This window comes from Nanorana parkeri, unplaced genomic scaffold (genome assembly GCF_000935625.1).
Source record: "Nanorana parkeri isolate BGI_ZX_2015 unplaced genomic scaffold, ASM93562v1 scaffold90, whole genome shotgun sequence".
NCBI lineage: Eukaryota > Metazoa > Chordata > Amphibia > Anura > Dicroglossidae > Nanorana > Nanorana parkeri.
In genome coordinates this window covers 491,015-511,035 of record NW_017306358.1, presented here as the reverse complement: position 1 = coordinate 511,035, position 20,021 = coordinate 491,015, and the positions used below count along the sequence as shown (strand labels likewise).

The following is a 20,021-nucleotide window of genomic DNA, read 5'->3' as shown; positions in this document are numbered from 1 at the left end:
GCAGTTGGTTTCCCAAGCTCCACTGTCCCTGGTGTGAGCCCGCACATACTACACAAACACACGTCTGATGCGCCTACGTGCAAAAGCAAAAATTGCGCCAAACATGTTACATGTCAGAGTGAGCAATAATTCTAGGCCCATTAATCACTGTTGGCACTAAACTAATGAGCCGTAAAAGCGCTTAAAGCTTCGCCTATAGGAAATTTTGGTTATTGTATTTTTTTTCGGTTTCACGGACGCACGCAATTTTAAAGGCTTGACATGTTTGGTATCTATTTACCCGGCGTGACCCCATCATTTACCCAAAAATTGGGCATTAAATTCTGTTTCTGTACACTAAATTTCATTTTAGGGCATTTTATCCTAAACATACTTGTTAAACATTTGCGCAAATACCTTGCAACATAACAAATTGCAACTAGCCTCTTGTTATTCTATAGGGCCTCTGCTTTCAGAAAATATATCATTGTTTGGGAGTCTAAAGCTGTTTTCTAGCCATAAATTCAGATTTTTATCGTGTGTGCAAATGTAAGAAATTGTTTTGGGCAGCAAGTGGTTAAGTAACTTTTTTTTCTTCTTCTTTCCAAATATAAAATCTCATACCATAAGCCAGTTCATGTGCTCATTTTATTTAATACATTTTTTTACTGGAGGATCGTAAGAGGATACAAGGAATGCTATCCATGCATTTTACAATCTGATTGCACAATTCCACCAAAATAACTGAATGATAACGTATTACAGTAATTGTTTTACTTGCATTGCATGAAGAATCTTAAAATGAATCATCAGCTTCGGTTATATTGCTGCATGTGTTGCTGTGGTTGTATTATTCTCAAATATGTTTTTGATGGTTAGTTAGTAGTCGCTCCTCCATCTCCAAGACATCCAACCAAAAGACTGCTCTGCCATCCTGAATGGGATAGGAAACAAACAGAAAAAATTAAGACTCCCCCTGACCTTACATTCTCAATGGTTTTCTGTCCCTGTCAGGATAGGAAGAAGATTTCTCATCAGCCCATTTTGTTCCAGGCTTTAGGTAGGGTTTCCCCTTTTAATTTAAATCCCAAATATCCCAGTAGTCATAGCGATCCTCTATTCATAGAACTGTATGTAAATAGACCTGGTGGCAGGTGTCTGTCTGCACATGCGTAACGGGGGGAATGCAATATCAGTGGCTCTGCTGCTCATTTTCTACAAGTGAGCTAATGAAAATGAAAACTAACTCCACTGCCCCCGCCATCTGCATGCGAATAAACATGTGAATAAACATGTGTGCATGGGGCATGCATGTGTACGTAAACGACGATTGCACCACACGTTGGGTATCACCGCAAACGCAAAATTATTTTTGGTTTGCGACTTAATGACTATTGAAAAATGTAGGTCCTGAGGTAACAAAGGTTGAGAACCACTGATCTGAAGAATCTAAATGCTCTTTTATAAGATACATAAAGTTGCGGTTGGAGTCACTAGTGTTAACAAGAAACCTGCTTCCAAGGCATATGTTGTTAGCTTCCATTAACTTGGAAGACACATATGATATTCCAATTAATTTAAGATCAGGGAAGCTTCTTGGGGCAGCAATCACGGGCAGTGCCTATCTAATCCATCCTCCGTTCTGGGCATTACCGTTTGACCTCTCAAGCACTCTTTTTACCAAAATCATGGTAGAGCTGGCGGTGCGTCTGAAGCATCAAGGTGTATTTGTCCCTTATCTGGATGACATACGGTTGATGATAAATTAGATCTGATTCCAATGCAGAGAGAGGTTTTGATGGAATCCGTTCAACAAAAATCCTTCTCCCTCTAGAGAAAGAAATTAAAATTCAGGGACAGTTCTTTTCAGGTTGCAATCAAGATAACGGTGAGGAAGGCAGTGCCTTGTCTTAGACTTCTAACTTCAACCGTCCCTACCAGTTTTGTGGGCTATGGCTGCTAATGTATTGGAATGGAGATACATTTGTCTGATTCCCATATTCATATTTCACAGAGAATTCTGGATATACTAGATTGATGGAAGTCCCTAACCATTGTTTTTCCAAAGGACTTTACTGGAAAACCTAAAAATAACTATTCCTGCCTGTTGTTGCAGGGGGAATGTGAACATTCTTTTAAACCATGTCAAAACATTAAACCATTTGAACAAGCAAGTTGAGGGATACAGTCTAGGTCTCTTTTTCCCCTTTCACAAACTTTTTTGCCTAGGTGAAACCACGATTCTGTCTAGTTTAGTAGTGCATCTACAGGGCAAGTTTCCTCAGTAGGAGGATCCAGATGTTGGGGGAGTGGTCCCTGAACCATTAAGTCTTCTCATCACTTCACAGTTTGGAGTTCTGGTTATAGGCTGGTTTGTGATCAGAGAAAATGTGCAGCACTGACTCTTTTTCTTGATTCTGAAGCATCACCCAGAGACGGTGGATGCTCCAAGCCAAAACTGGTCTCAGATATTTGGCATTGCATTTCCCCCTCTAGGACTGATCCAGGGGGTTCTAAAGAAAGCGGTGGTGGAAAAAGCAAGCAAGATTTTGGTAGCATTGTACTGACCCAAAAGACATGATATTAATTGATTCAGGAGATGTCGGTAGATCCTTCCTTGCCACTACCTTGGAGAAAGGATCTTCTACAGGGTCCAATATTTCACTGTGGGGTACAGCGCCCTCAGGTCAAGGCCTGAAAGTTCAGATAAAGTTACCAAGAGTTATTTCTTCTCTTTTTTGCACAGCAAGAAACTGGTTACATTGTCCACCTATTTAAGAATGTTCAGAGCCCAAGCATTACCCTTCTCATTTGCCCAAAATGGTAAGGATGTCCACGCCCAACATTCCTAATATCTTAGAATTCTTACAAATTAAATTAGACAGAGGGACAAAATTAAGTACTTCAAAAGTACATTTAGCTTCTTTGGGCATCTATTCTGATAGACCCTTATCTTGTGATCCTTCAATCAAAAGGTTTGTTGGACCAGTGTTTTAAAATGTCATTGTCACATAAAATTCCATCCATTTCCATTCATGGATATAAATGTAGTACTAGAGAACTAAATCTCATAAACGTAAACATTAAAAATGGCTATGTCAGCTATGAGAGTAGGACAACTTCAAGCCTGTCTATTAAACACCCATATATGTTTATTTTGGATGATGGACTATGTTATCAGCCGTTTTTTCTTTTGAAAGTTGGCTAAATTGAATACTAAACGCAAAGTATTCCTACCCTCCTTTCATCAGGATTCCAGAAACTATTTGGTTTCACACTTTGGATGTTCAATTCACCCGAGTACCCGGCCAGAGCCTATGATTTAAAAGTACTATTTCTGTGTTTGCAGATAACACCAAGTTATGTAGTGGAATAAAGTCCTTACAGGATGTCTCCAAACTACAAGCAGATCTGAATGCACTGTGTGATTGGGCATCTATTTGGCAAATGAGGTTTAATGTTGATAAGAAGTTATGCACTTGGGGACTAAAAACATGCACGCGTCATACACTCTAGGGGGAGTATGTTTAGGGGAGTCAATGATGGACAAAGATCTGGGTGTTCTGGCAGATCAAGGACTCAATAATAACATGCAATGTCAAGCTGCAGTTTCTAAAGCAATCAAAATACTTTCTTGTACTAAAAGGGGTCAAGACTTTAGAGATAGGGACGTAATCCTGCCCCTGTGCACAGCAATAGTAAGACCTCATCTGGAATACGCAGTTCAGTTTTGGGCACCAATTCACAAAAAGAATGTTGTGGAACTGGTAAAAGTGCAGCGAAGGGCGACTAAACTCATAAGAGGCATGAAGGAGCTCAGCTATGAGGAAAGATTAACTGACATTAATTTGTTCTCTCTGGAAAAGAGGCGATTAAGGGGGGACATGATGATGGTAGTGATGATCACTATGTATAAATACATAAATGTCCATATAGTGAGCTTGGTGCCAAATTATTCACTTTAAGGTCATTGCAAAGGACAAGGGGGCACTCTTTGCATCTGGAGGAAAAGAGTTTTAAACTTTGCATACGGAAAGGATTCTTCACAGTGAGAGCTGTAAAAACGTGGCACAGACTCCCCCAGGAGCTAGTTCTAGTTAGCTCAGTTAATTGTTTTTATTTTCACGTCACATCTCGGTTGGCTTTCGTGGAGGAGGAGGGGGACATTCAAGATTTTTCTTAAAGGAGAACTATGGGGTCAGTGCTTTTTCCCATATTTCTCCTAAGGGTAACGGAAGGACACAAACTAGCGACCTCACGTCACCCAAAGCTCAGTATACCGCAAGCTACAGCTTTGCATTGTTTTTACGCAAGCCGCTGTGATTTTTTAAAAACTATTGTATTTGTATGAGCTGCGGTGTGATGATTGGCGATACAAATGAGCTGAGGTGTGTTGCAAAGAAATGCAGCATTTCTACATTTTTATGCAAAACACAGCAACCTACCTCCAGGTAGCGGTGTAGTTTGAATGGGATACAAAGAAAACAATTGGGTTCTGTGCGCTCTGGCATTGAACCTGCTTTGATCTATGATTAGGTATATTGCATGGAAAGCAAAACTAAAAGTAATCTTACAGGGAAGGGAGAGTGAGTTTTGGTTGCTTGCTGTGGTATTTCAACTTTAGAGATGTTAATATTGTCAGCAGCTTTGTATGAGCTCATGGTTTCTGGCAAGTTTCCCTGGAAGTTCTGGTTTCCAGTGCACACTAAGGGTATCGGATATGAACAAGCATGGCTGGAATAGATTGAGAGGCTGCCAACCACTTGTGAATTACTGCCAAAAATCTGCTTCTTTGGCATTTGAGAATGCTTCAACTTGTGATGTTACCCTGACCTGCAGAGTCTTGCAAAACTTTATAGGAACAAGGTCATGCGTGAAAGATCAAAGATTTTTCCTCAAAATATATCCCAACAATGTTTTGTAAGAATGCTACCTGTGAAATTTGTGAGATACTTATGCTATAAACTGGATTCAAAATGGGGGAGCTTGAATTGGAGGGTTGGAGTGGCACATTATAGCACTGCCTGGAAGAGACATGAAATTTATTTTATGCGTTTCATGGCTTGTTACATTTTAAAAGTGGTGTTACTACAGGAAACAGGTTTATTTCCTTGATTGTTAGCAGCTCAGGGTGCCTGTCCATACCCTTCTTAATTCAAATGTATTCATGCGTTGATGTCTGAGAAGGTATATCATTTTCCATACCTCTTGCATACCATAGCAATCTCCCTGGTGATGAGGGTAGTAAGTTTAGTAGGAGGAAAGGTTTGTTTTTAAAGTGTACCTGTACTGTAAAAACTTTTTTTTAAGTTTTGGATAGAGCGGGTAAGGATTAGTAGTACTGTTAGGTTTTACTGTATTACTGCTGTCTAAGTCATCACCACTTTCTTTAGTACCTTCCTGGTTCCTTCTCTTCCCGTCTGGTAAAAAGGTTGTCCCCAGGACAGGAAGTAAGGGAAAGTGTCTAGTAGGTAAAAAATATTAAATGAAGGGCGGCAGTCAATTGCCGGAATCTGCCTCTTGTTTGACTGTAATTTGCCAAGATGAGGTTTTTGCCCTTTAGGTATACTCTGGGGACAACAAATAGTTTCGCTGTTACAGCAATATTTACGCTGTTTTTTTCGATGATACAAGTGCTTGTTATTGGCCACAGAATTCTTTTTCAGCTTGTTGAAATATACACCGGAGTGATCTTTACACCCATCATTGAGATGGCAGTGATAAACTGTGCAGGGGCTACCCTACTCATTCATCAGATTCCACCATATAGGCTAAGACCTGCTGCAGACATTTATGGCAAGCATACTCTACCCAGTCATACTGCCTAGGGAAAAAAAAAGTGTCATCTGTACTTGACACCTGGATTAATGCATGGCATACATTTGAATGAACTTTAATTTAAATGTCTCGGAATACTTAGATATCGCACCCAAATGTTAGCAGCCATGTTTGTTTTTGTCCTTGAAGCAAGGTAGGTGGTTATTTAGCCAACATATTAGGAAATTGCAAATACAACCTTGATTCGGTTAGAGAAAAATGACGAAAGAGTAAGGAATCCATCAGAGATTCTGGGATTTGTTAAGCTTGCCAAATGCCTAAGCTTTACATTTTCCTGTAACTGTAAACCCTCCACACCAGCTCTGCTAAATGTGAATGCAACTGTGAAACTAATTAAATAAAAACATAAAAATGTGAAATCATGCTGCCCGCTCTAGTCTTGCTATGCTGGGCACATGGCCAAAGGTCCCTTTATGGTATAGATCATAACTACAGTATGCTTGTTTGCACTTTGAATTCAGTACCTTGACAATACAGTGGTTTTGTAACCTGTCTCATTGAATCCAGTTCTGTAGCATTCCTCCAGTACTTTCACCATCTTAATGGGTTTACCCCATTGGATTGTTGCACTTCTGACTTAAGGGCGAATTCTTCATGACTCCTAAAAAAACAACTTTACTATACGGATATTAGACATCAGGGCTATAAAATGCTTTATAGTTGAATCACCTTGCACTTCAGCAAGCTCAGAATTAAAAGAGAACTATGGGTTAACCTTTTTTTATCCCATATTTCTCTTTAGGGTCACGGGAGGACATATACTAACGTGACCTTCCCATGACCCAAAGCCCATAGCGGGCAATATTCTGAAATTGCCGCAGCCTGGACGGACCCAGACAATACTGTCGATCCACCCAGCTGGCTGATTGACAGCTGGCTCTGCCTATCTAGAGGCAGAGCCAGCTGTGCCCGCCCCCTCCCCGTCTGTTCCTCCAGTCAGCCCTGGAGGATCGGAGAGGGGAATCCCTGCGGGGAGCGGTGACTGGCGGTCACCGCTCTCTACAGGGAGATGACTGTGAGTTGTGTCATCAGGGCCTGGCCAATCAAGTGACCTGAAGAATTCAAACCTTGAAGCAGACCAAGATGAAGATGGAACCGCCGGCAAGGGAGGAGTGCATTGTTGGAGGGGACTGGTTTGGCAGGTAAGTCTGCCATAATGTGCTAATATGCCGTGGATACTAGCACATTATGACTAAAAGCTCCTGGGGCACTTTTTACATCCCCCACTCCTTTTTACTTCCACTTTAAATCTGCTTTTTTTCATGAGGGATAATTCCATTCGCTGCCTGTCCCATAGACTCAACAGGAAGTTTCAATGCGTTCTCAAACAGTTGTCATGGGATCAAGTGTCCCCTTTGGATAGTTTCCTGTTCTGATGGAAATGTTTAATTTACTCTTCCTACCATTCCCAGTGACATTGGAGATCAGAACAATTAGAGTGAATCTCCCCAATAGAGATACAGCAATACAAATCGGACCAGGGTTCAAGCCCCCTCACCATTCTATCCAATTCCAGATAGAAAGTTATTGGCTTTAGTTACACTAGAAATCGCCTGATCTCATTGCAGAGCATTTTACCACCATCTTGGAAGAGGCGCCAGTATGGGGTTTCTGAGGCTGAACCCCTGCTAGCTATACACCAGTTGAATTTAATTAAAAAAAATTAAGTTTTTGACCATGGTGTATTTAATTTAACAATTAAACTCGAATAATTAGAATATTGTGCAAAGTTCATTTATTTCACTAATGCAACTTAAAAGGTGAAACTAATATATGAGATAGACTCATTACATGCAAAGCAAGATAATTCAAGCCGTGATTTGTCATAATTGTGAGGATTATGGCTTACAGCTCATGAAAACCCCAAGAACCCCAAATCCACAACCTCAAAAAAGTAGATTACATGCAATCAATAAAACAAGGATTGTACATAGAACAATATCGGACCTCTGAAAAGTACAAGCATGCATATGTACTCAGTACTTGGTTTGGGCCCCTTTTGCAGCACTTACTGCAATTACTTTTGCATGATATTCTAATTATTCGAGTTTCACCTGTAAGTCTAGGCAACTGAACTTGCTGCATTTTATTTTTTATTTTTTTCCTTGAAGACAACTGTGAAAAGAAAAATTGCGTCAAGTTGCCTTGACTATATATAGATAGAGATAGAGATAAAGAGATGGAGAGATAGATATGAGAGAGAGATAGAGCGATAGAGTCATTACCCTGATATTTTATATTTTTCACACAAATATGCTATATAGCTGAGCCTGTGCTTTTTTGGGTAAAGGACACTTACCAGAGATCACTTGCAGTATATCTGAATTATACTACTGGTCCACAGTGGATGTTGTCTATAAAATATGCAAGTGAATGTGTGCTATTAAAGGAGCGATGAGTGCTCCGAAGTGAATAAAATCTGCTGCTGCTGCTTGCATGCTGAAAATGAGGAGATCTAGTTGCATTAGCTGTGGCTCTTTGCAAAGAATTGGGTTTTCCATGGTATTCATTAAGAAAGGCAAGAATTTGTTCACACAGTAACACTTTTATCTCCATGACCTTAGGTCTTATAAACTCCAGAAACTTTTACATAAAAAGGAAGGATTACTTTCTACCACCATAATTGCTTAGTTCTATTTGCCTGTGTTTTTTTTAAATCAGAAATCCAGTTTTGGTTAAGGAGATTTATAGGGGGACATCTATCAAATCTGTGCATGCTGAAAATTGGGCAATTTTGTATTTGGCAACTTAGCCAATTTACCACACAATCCCCCCAAAATATCTACATTATAAATACTTTAAAAATTGGTGTGTATGTTATAACTTATTTACCATCCATATTGTGTTGCCGGTGCTGATATTCACAAACCCTGAACTTCGTGTGAACCAATCAAGCTCTATAGGAGGTGAATATTTTTTTTTCTGCCCATTTAAAAAAATTAAAAAGCAAGCAATTTAAAAAAAGAGCATGGGGAGCTGGGCACTGCCATGGGGATCATGTACCAATTGCCCAGAAAGGGGAAGCAGGAGCATGTGCCCTTACCTTCCTGTACAAGACCACTACTGATACATTTCACTCAAGAGATACATTTTGTATCTAGTGGTTGAAATGTATCATTTAACATCGGGCCAGGCTCTCCAGCTGTCAAAACGAATAGCAGAGAGGTGAGTCACTGCTACCTCTCTGCTATCTTCAACTGTCAGATACGGGATCGCTATTTAGCGAACCCGTATCTGAATGTAAATGCTTCATTCTTTCATTAATGAAAGAAAGAAGCTTTTAAAAAAGCTTAACTATTTCATTAATGAATGTCTCAATAGTGTACGTGGCCAGTCATATAGCCACTTTGTGACGGGACGTACACTGTACGTCTCCCGTCACGAAGGGGTTAAACATGTGGAAGGGGAGTATTTTTGCTTCACCCCCCCCCAACTCATCTTGCAAGGCACCCATTTTCCAGTGTTGATGGTCAAAGGCTTTTTTCCCCTGATGCCCCAAGAAGGAAGAGGGTGGTAATATGAAGGGGACTTAATAGTGGCATTAGGGACCCCTTATTATAATAAGGGGCCGCTAGGTATCCAACCCTTCCCAAGAGAAATTAGTACAGGGCTATATTAGAACCATTTCCCATTGCCATAAAGGGTTAATAGTAAGTAAACATCCATCTTTAAAACATCATTTTTTTACAATGCAATAAAAAGACAGAAAAAAAGTTATTAATGCCCCTGGATATAATCCAGCGTAAATCACAATGTCCAACAATGTAATTCATGTCCAACACAACATCCATCTATGTAAATCCATGTCGATCACGATGATCTGTTGTCTGACTATGTTTATCTGTCACACTCCTGTTGCTAATTGGCACAGCAGCAATATAAACAAGGGGCCGACGATCCTGGGTAACATTATGGAACAAATCTGGTCAATGAAGGAATCCCTGCAGCTAGGAATTCAGACGGGAACTGCCGCACTAATTCTGCAGGTCTGCAAACAGGCTGGGTTCTCCTGCAACCTATGTATGACCTGAACTTGCATCTCATCCCTAGTTGTCGAAGAACTTGTTTACAGAGTATTTAGATGTTAAAAAAAAAATGTGAGTTGCATTATATTTTTGTTGTGTATTTTCCTGCTATTCAGTGCATCTTTTTTATGTGCTCCAAGGAAAGTTGCCAAAGATCGGTAATGGCACAAACAAAGAGCATTCTGTAATTAGTCTGAGCACTAATGAGAGCTGCTGGCAAATGGATATATGCGTACCTCGTATTGGGGAAATTTTAGTGCCGGAATCCTCTATAAACACTGCACATTTATGCTTTTATTAAATGTTAACTCCGGCCAAATAAAACTTTTAAATATAATCCTTTAATAATCACAACGGGTATACATATACTTTCAAATGTCTTTGCTCCAAATGCCTTTGCAAATCCAGTCATTACTTATAACTAGCTGTTATAAAAGCAGTAGCGACATGTTACCCGGCAGAGAGCAGAGCTGTGGGAGTGACCCAGCAGGTCCACCCACTACATGATGTCTGCAGACAACTGCAGTAGGGGGGCATATACAAGACCAGCCATCCTGCACAAGGAGAGGTAGAGCAGTAGGGATTGGTCTTCATCACAGGAAGCTCCTGCACAGGGGAAAAGTTTCACACTGGATTACTGCATAGATCTGGAAGGAATACAGAAAGCACACCAAGAGTGAAGTAAGAATAAACATGAATCTTGAATTTAGGCCATATTTCCTTTTCCCAGAGTTCAGATTCTGTTTTCAAAATGGAAGTGAAAGACCAGAGGAAGAGTTTGTACAAAGATGCATTTCATATATAGAAAATACAATCGCATGAATTAAAGGGAAACTGTCGGTAGAAATACGGGAGCCTTATTTTTGAATTGATTCTAATTGATGCCATCCTGTCTTTGCTTTACTCCTTAGTGGGTCACTGACTTAGAACAAGCATTCAGCGGTGAAGTGCCAGGACACCTGACTTGTTTTCTTGTTCTCGGTCAATGACTTAGTAGGCAAGATTGACATTTGTCATGACAGGTTCCACTTTCAGAGTTTTGAAACTATTTTCTCAAGGCTCATGAAGAGCTGCCAATGAACAGTGGGAACAACAATGTGCATGCCCGGTGAAGAAATTTGCTGAGGGTCTGATCCTTCCTGTGGAAGTCATCATGAATGGTACTTTTTTCTAGTAAGCTGCACTAGCTTTTGTATCGGTAATCACTGTGACTTTTTTGCATGTACATTGGTGCATGGGCTTTGGTAAGGAAAGGTAATTTCTGTAGAAAATGGCAGTCCCCATGTTCAGCCTGGTGCATGCACGGGGCAGACTGCTATTATTCTGCAAACCAGCTCACTATAGTATGTTTTTGGCTAAGGAGGATATACAATTCTGATGACACCTACCCGGCAGATCCCACAGTGAAAGCTAGCCCTTTTTATTTTGAGAAGAGACATAGCAAGTATAATGTAGAATAGTCTGTTTTACCAGCTGGATTAGTCTTGCTAAGAAAATTCCTCTTGTTCCACTCTAGCAAACTGTAAGGTGTATGCCTGTAAATCAGATGACTTCAGTTGTTGATTGCTGTTAAGTACAGCAATTCTGGTCAACACTCCAATGATGTGACTTGGCAGTACAAACCTGCCCCTCAACCAGCAGAAAAGTAGAATATCAGGTGTCCTGAATCATGGAATTTTGTTTGACAGAAAATGAAGGTCCACCCAATACATTTTATTATATTTTAAACTCCAAATGCATACTGGCAACAGCTTAAGAAGGAGAAAAGCTTATGTGGGATTCTTGTGGTTAGTTTTAACGGAGAAGTATTAGGAGAGTAAAGTGCACTCTTCCCATTACTTAGAGCCAATGTATGATGCTGCAGGTGTCACACGCCAGCTCTATAGATCGAGAGCTGAGCGATCATGAACTGCTCACTGCAAAGAACAGTGACTGTCAGTTATCGTTCTCTGCAGGGTCTCCCCCTCCCCTCTCTCTTCCTCCATTGGAGAAACAGACACGGGAGGGGGCGGGCACAGCTGGCTTTGGAGAGGCAGAGCCAGCTGTCAATCAGGCAGCGGGGTGTTTCCCAAAAATATTGTCGGGATCCTTCCCGGCTGCAGCGTGGCTCTCCGCTGTCGGCAAATATCGTGCTATAGCCTGCTATATGCTGCCTTTGGGGCACAATATATAATCCTTTGACCCAAAAGAAGACTAAAGCCAAAAAAACAAGTTTTGGCTTTAGTTTGCTTTGAACTATTTCCTTATTGTCATTTAGATCGACTTCTATGAATTCTACTCGCTGAGTTATAAGTGAGTACAAAAATCTCATTTTATGGGTTCATTAAAATGAATGCCCAAGTGTCCTGGACTGTAGGTTCAGAAAATGTGTTGGTCTTTTAAAAGGGTCTGCAATGCAGAAATGGTAACATAAGTAGCTTCTTGTAAGTGATTTTAATTGTGCGCTTTTCTTTTTGTTTTGACACAGAGGAAGAGCTCCGGAAGCTACGGGAAGAGACAAATGTAGAGATGTTGAAGCAGGAGCTGGAAAAAGAAAGGCTAAAGAGAATAGAGCTGGAACAAAAAATAAATGATGTAGCCAAAGCAAGGTAACCATGCAATATCTTATTTGTGAAATGTTTTGTTTGGTGTTTTTCTGTGGCCTCATTACTTGGCATGGACATTTTTTTTTCCCTTCCTTCCAAACCAACTGTTTTCTGTGTCCAGGATCTGCATATTCACATGGGTATATCAGTTGTTCTTCCTATACCTCACCTGTTTTCTGTGTTCAGGAGCTGCATATTCACATGGGTATATAGGTTATTCTTCCTATACCTCAACTGTTTTCTGTGTCCAGGAGCTGCATATTCACATGGCTATATAGGTTGTTCTTCCTATACCTCACCCGTTTTCTGGGTTTGTGAGCTAAATATTCACATGGCTATATAGGTTGTTCTTCCTATACCTCACCTGTGTTCCGGGTTTGTGAGCTACATATTCTTTTTTTTTTTGGAAAAATCTTTTTATTAATTTTGCATATTAAGTAATTACACAACAATAACATTCGGGCACCAACATAGCACTCCATCCATACACAACTGTGTATACATTACGGCATAACGTATGCCAACATACATGCAGGACCATGCAAGGTCCATTAATTTCAACTCTCTGACCATAACCCTCCCCCTCCCCCAGTCACATGTAGGTATTTTAATAAAAAAAATTCTAATTACAACCAATCTACCCCCCACCCGCTCCTTGATGTGGACCATTACAGCCAATTTCTTAAGCTCTTCCCAGAAATATACACAGTACCAGAATCAGGCAATCAATGTTGTGAAACAATGCAGATTTAAAATGGAGGTCTCTCAATGCTCTCGCCACCATCTCATCCCTTACAATATCGTCTCCCCCGAGGTTCCAGGATAGTTGTGAGCTACATATTCACATGGCTATATAGGTTGTTCTTCCTATACCTCACCTGTTTTCTGGGTTTGTGAGCTGTATATTCACATGGGTATATAGTTTGTTCTTCCTATACCTCACCTGTTTTCTGGGTTTGTGAGCTACATATTCACATGGCTATATAGGTTGTTCTTCCTATACCTCGCCTGTTTTCTGGGTTTGTGAGCTACATATTCACATGACTATATAGGTTGTTCTTCCTATACCTCACCTGTTTTCTGGGTTTGTGAGCTGCATATTCACATGGCTATATAGGTTATTCTTCCTATACCTCACCTGTTTTCTGGGTTTGTGAGCTGTATATTCACATGGGTATATAGGTTGTTCTTCCTATATATCACCTGTTTTCTGGGTTTGTGAGCTGCATATTCACATGGCTGTATAGGTTATTCTTCCTATACCTCGCCTATTTTGTGGGTTTGTGAGCTGCATATTCACATAGTTTTATGGGCTTTTTAATTTATAAGCTCTTTGCGTATCTGCACGCCATTAGTGAATAACGCAACAGATCTCCAATTCTGTGACGGAAGGTACAAGGTACCAAGAAGATTTATTGGGAACCATTCCTGAAAGTGACACTAAACTTGGGCGTTCATGAACCCTAACTATTAACAAAACTGGGCCTTGTTTGTGTATTACTCAGTTGTAGAACCTCAAATCATCTCTGAATTGGTGCTGTCATTTTCTTTCCTTCTGGAGGGTGGTTACCTTTTGTTTCCCATGTTCCTGTGTGTGTTGTAAAGTAGTCACCTCTCCAAGCTCAAGAAGTGAAATCCTATGAATCCCTATGGGCATGGTTCCCACCTGGGCGTATTTCAGCTCGTTTTGTCGAGCTGAAAATTGCCCTACGCGCGAAAAAGTACTTGAGCTTCTTTTTTACACGTAGGGGCAGATTTCAGTGCATATCCATTGGTATTCCCCAGTGTGGCTCGGGGTTAACAAAGCGGTAACCCTGAGCCACACTCGGGAATACAGCGTAGGTCTTACCTTGTCCGAGATCCCTGCTGTGTCCTCCGACCGCTGCCGTCTTCCGGGTTCCGTCCATTGCGAGCGTCCGTGTCGTAGGGGGGCGGAACCGGCGGGAAGTTTAAAAGTAACACAACAGAAAATGAACAGAGATAAGAAGGAAAAAAAAATCATACCGCCAGGGAGGTTAAAAGACCAGCGTTGAACGCGCATTTCATTGGAGAAAAAAAAACGTGCATATAAAACGCGCCTATCAGGAACGCCCAGGTGTGAACCCAGTCTGAAGGTTGTGCATTTTTGTTGTCTAATAATTATCCTCAAATTATTTTCCCAGCTTTAGGTGCACAAGATTTAAAACACAGTATCCCTCCATAAGAGTGCAATTAGCACTGCCTAAAACATTACCTTCGATGTTAGGGTTAGATGCTTCAGCCTATTTGAGTATTTGCTTTAGCGGTACGAATGAGACCGAACTAACAGTTTGGATAATAAAAATATAGTGGCTGCTAGAAAGAGTGAAAAGTAATACTTTAAGATGCTGCTGCTGCTGCTTGCTTTTTTTTTAACACTCTCTTGGGGCAATGGCTGATAAATTCAGTATTTAGGAATGGAGTTTGTTGAGTGAGAACATCTAACAGTGTTATCACAGTCAGTGCAATCTCTCCAAATGACCTCCCCCTGTCAGACATCAGCTGTAAAAATAGACCTGCTTGCTAATAACTTGGCTGTGTTCTGCTGTTTTCCACAGGGGCAGGCAAGATATAAGCCTTGCAAATTACCTGCTCCGATTGCAGCTGTACACAACAGACTTCCATATTCAACTGCATTTCACATGATCACTATCACTGAAAAATGGAATTACACATACTGTAATATTTCTATTTGAATTCCTGTGTATGTTTATTATATCCTTCTGCACTACTTGCCCATACACCCATCATGCTCCTTTGCTTTCCTGCACCAGGCATTATTTGTGTTTTCTACAAGTGCTTTACATACAAGCCTATATTGTTTTGCAGGAGCTTCACAATATTGAGTGCCTGAGTACTTGCATTATGCAATACCACAATTAGTGTGTGTTTGTGCACTCCACAGGCACCTGCAACAATGCACACTTGCAGCTCAGTAGAAGCTGCTCATGATTTGTTTGCCCACTTGCTACAATATACATTAAAGGAGAACTATGAGGTGAGGGAAAATCACTCAGCCTCATAGTTCGAGCCGACGTGTGACAATGAAACTGTCACACGTCGGCTCAATAGATCGGGAAGTGAGCGAACACATACCGCCGCTCGTTCACTTCTCGATCTTGTCCCTGCAGAGAGCCGTGGCCGTCACTACTCCCCCCCCCTCCCCTGTCCGATCCTCCAGCGCTGACTGGCGGAACGGACGGGGGGAGGGAGTGGTTACAGCTGCCTCTACCTCTACATAGGCAGAGTCAGCTGTCACTCATGCAGCTGGGTGGATCTCGACAGTAATGTCGGGATCCGTCCCAGCTGCGGCGGTCTCAGTATGCCGCAAGCTATATCTCTCTCTATACTGAGCTTTGGGTGACGGGAGGACGCTAGTTTGTGTCCTCCCGTGACCCTTAGGAGAACTATGGGGAAAAACACTGACCCCATAGTTCTCCTTTTAAATGGGCAACTCCATAAAAGTGTGTTTGCATGCATAGCAAGTTTCCATGTCAATGGTATAATTTAACTACTAGACTTTTGAGATTCTCTGCAGTCTTTGCTGCAAGGTCACATTGGATGAGTGACCACCTGCAAGTTAAAGTGACATTAAACCCTCAGATTTTTTTTAACATAAACCAATACTGTAATGTGTGCCTTACTGTAATCCATGGTTGTTTCCCTTCTCTTTGCTGCAACGTACGATTATCGTAAGGTGTGTGGGCACCCTAAGACTGTCTGGAGATGAGTGTGATTCATCTGTCTCTTACACTTAACAGCCCACCTTTAGGGTCATCTAGTGAGTGTCCAGTCTGACTATGCCACCGTAGTGGCCTGCTAAAAATCATTAAGGAGGCACAGAGAATTATCTGACATCTGCTCTGGGCCGGACAGCATGTTCCAGCTTTGTCTGTGATCCACATTCTAAGAGTGGACTATTGGTTGGGTGTTCGCGCAGGGAAAAAACAAGTTTTCAATGCAATTACATAGCAATGGAAGTGCGTTCCGCGTTTGTGCACGTATCAACACGTGTTGCAGCGTACACGTTGAGTAGAACAGTAGTACAGTATTCAGCTTTTGTCATTTTTCTTTAAACCTTTCACATTTTCTCATTTTGTACTTTTGTATGGTAATTATTTTTCGGATTGTATGGCATTATTGATTTGGACGCTTTCAGCACAGCCTTAGCTAAACCTTCATGGGAACAGATGCTGTTTGCTTTTCAATTCGATACGATTCGTTTAGCCATAATCCATTTAGAGTTGTATCCAGGCACTTTATTGTAGAAAAGATTGTTTGCAAATCGTACATCACAGAATGGTATTAGACCCCTGGGTTATACTGCTACCTTAAGGAGATTGAACACTGGCAAAGCTGTAAGGACAGCCCAGTATAACCCCTCCCATTTCCAACAAGCCTTTTTTTCTAGTGTCTTAAGCGCATGAATGTATATTTTACAAGAGTTAAATTTGATAAATCTAGAGAATAGCACAATAGAAATTGGTTGTTAATAGCTTTGGGCACATTGTACTTTTCCTTAAAAGAGAACTATGGGCTAAGTGTTTTTCCCCATAGTTCTCTTTAGGGTCGCGGGATGACATATACTAGCGTCCTCCCTTGACCCAAAGCTCAGTATATTGCGATGCTGTTGAGATCCACCCAGCTGCGTGAGTGACAGCTGGCTCGGCCTATCTAGAGGCAGAGCCAACTGTGCCTGCCCCCTACAGGGGTGTGGAATTCGTATCGCCCGACGCCCGGGACATGTAGTTTCGGGCGCCGGGCAAGTTGTTTGGTCACTATTTTAGCCCTGCCATGGACAAGTAGCAGGGCTGGGTTTTTTTTCTTAAACGAGCGCCGAGAGCGGGGGGCGTGGACGGAGCGGGGGGCGGGGACGGATCGCTGAGAACTAGGGACGGAGCGGAGGGCGTGGAGCCTTGACGAAGCCAGACAGTGGAGCTGTGAAAGGCTCTGTCACCTCCCTCAGCCTCTGTACCCGGCGGCCGCTGCTCGTTCCTATCACAGGAGTTCTAGCAACAGTGCTATGCTAGAACTCCTGTGTTGGAGGTGACAGGGTCAATAAAGAGTACCTGTCCCCTCCAAATGCTATCACACAGGATTATTATTCCCTGTGTGATAGCAATACAGTTAAGTTTTTTTTTTTAAATAGTTAAAATGAAAAAGTAAAAAAATAATAATTAACAATGTATCTAAATAAAAAGGCTATTAAGGAAAAATAATAAAACAAATGAATTTTTTTTACAATCTGCAACTGCAATCGTGTGCAACCGCTCAGGCAGGGCAGTATTGCAGCAGGAAAACGCACGATCTGCCTGGCACGACTGGGGTGTCATTAGAAAATAATGGCACTGCCAGCGCAATCGGCAGTGGTGTGCGATCCGTGACTGCACGGTCATCATGCACGAAACCGAGCGGATGGCTAGGTGGTTACGGAATCGCACACCACCGCCGATCGCGCTGGCAGTGCCATTATTTTTTAATGACACCCCAGTCGTGCCAGGCAGATTGCGCGTTTTCCTGCTGCAATACCGCCGCGGGCGATAACGGTTGAAAACAGTGCACGGTGCATGTCGTGAAAATAGGTACATCTACCTTTTTTCAGCGATTGCCACGCAGATGTAACCCCATACATGCGGATGCAACCGCTGTATGCAACCGCACACGATCGCACGTCCTGGGAATCCCCAAGTCTGCACCAACCCTAAAGGGTAAATTCACTTTCCCAAGTAATTTGGGAAAATGGAATTACCCGCACAAATCTCCCTCCCACTATACTTACCTTTCGGCAAACGGTCCTTCCCGTCCACCAGTACGGGTGTACTATCTGTACCTGTTCCATGTATTGTGAATTTCGCTCGCAAATTGCAAGCACTCGTTGGTCAACGCGGTCACCTGACGGCACTGACCAATGAGAAGTGCTTCTTAGCACTACTAAATACGGTTTTGGTTAAAATTATTTTTTTGTATCAGGACAAGTAGATTGTCATGAGGGACAAGTAGATAAGGCCCCCGCTTTAGTCCTTGGACAAGTAGTTTTTTCTAAAATTTCCACACCCCTGCCCCTACCCCTCCCCATTCCTCCAGTCAGTGCTGAAGGATCAGAGCGGGGATGGGTGGAAATCCCTGCAGGGAGCCATGAGTGACAGTCACTGCTCTCTGCAGGGAGATGATAGAGAAGTGAGCGAGCGACAGTATGTGTTCGCTCACTTCCCGATTTATTGAGCCGGCATGTAACCATTTCATTGTCAGCATGTCACACGTCGGCTCGAACTATGAGGATTAGTGATTTTCACTCGCCTCATAGTTCTCCTTTTAAATAAAATTTCACTCACAGTGCTTTGCTTAGTTGCCCTTCTGCATGCAGCCTATATTAAATACTTTCTTCCCCATTCCAACAATGGTAGGGACACAAAGTAAAAATTGCTGTTCCGTACTTCTGTACTGTATTCAAAACTGAAAAATAAATTTGGGTGTAAATACTTATTCTTCAGGTAGAGAGTGGTTTCTGCCCTCTTCATTTTTGCAACAACAGGGATATTCTTTCCTTGTGTTGCTTTCTTCATAACCTAAAATGTACTAAAAATCCAACAGAGAGAGCGGGACTTCCTCGTAAATGCTGGTGCAGGTGTTTAGATTACACTCCACTATAAAGATGTTACCATTGCAAAGAGACTTAAAAGCCATTAGTTGATTTATTAAGAAGAACTCCAGGATTTTTCAAATCAACCCTTGCAGTGAGGCTACCCCAGCACTGCAAGGGTTAACTGCTCGTTTTGGTCTAGGGATAAAAATAAAGATTTACTCACCTGATCCTCTTTCCCACCTGAAGGCTAGACCGCTTCCCACAGCCTCTTCTCCCCGTGGTCTGAGGACCTGTGAGGTCATCGCATCTAAAGGTGGCCATACACTCTACAACCAGTCTTGCGATGGTTGTAGAGTGTGTGGCCACCTTTATACAGGTTAATTAGATGCGAGAGGATGCCCAGGGAAGTAACGCAGCTGGAGTGAAGGAGAGGTGAGCAGTCACTGATGCAGGACCGAGGATCAGGTGAGTGTATCTTCTTTATTCCCCCCCACACCAAAACGAGCACTTAACCCTTGAAGTGTGGTGGTGGCCCCAATGCAAGGGTTAATTTGAAAGAAAAACCTGGAGTTCTTCTTTAAATCTTCAGCATCTGCCGTAGTTATGGGTGACCTGACTGTTTGTTTCATGAGCACATATCCAAGTAATCCAAAATGTAAGGAATTGAAAAAACCTACCTGTGTTATGGTTGTGTTACTGGTTTTCATACTGTGTCTTGTGCGGTTAATTTAGCTGTCACACAAGTCTGTGAGCATAAGCTATAGCCGAAGTATAACGGGCAAGGTTATGGCTTGACATGCAGAACCAAGGCATATCAATACTGCCTTCATTTTGATGGCATATTTCGATGCAGTAAATTGAGAAAAGGGAAGGGGGTCTGAATACTTTCTGCATGCCAGCATTAACAGGCTTATACATAACTCATTATTTTGTTAGTAGAACAACGATTTAGGCGGTGAATTTTGTTGCTGAATGATTCCAATTCCCCCCCCC

General features: G+C 41.8%; 1 protein-coding gene across 1 annotated transcript in view; it reads left to right on the top strand.

Moving 5' to 3' along the window:
- The window catches only part of GRAMD4 (GRAM domain containing 4), a 95,508-nt gene that overhangs the window by 35,657 nt on the left and 39,830 nt on the right, over nt 1-20,021 (top strand). The window contains exon 4 of the mRNA XM_018552519.1: nt 12,310-12,430. Within this exon, the coding sequence (XP_018408021.1) occupies nt 12,310-12,430 (121 nt within the window). The remainder of the gene's footprint in view (nt 1-12,309; nt 12,431-20,021) is intronic.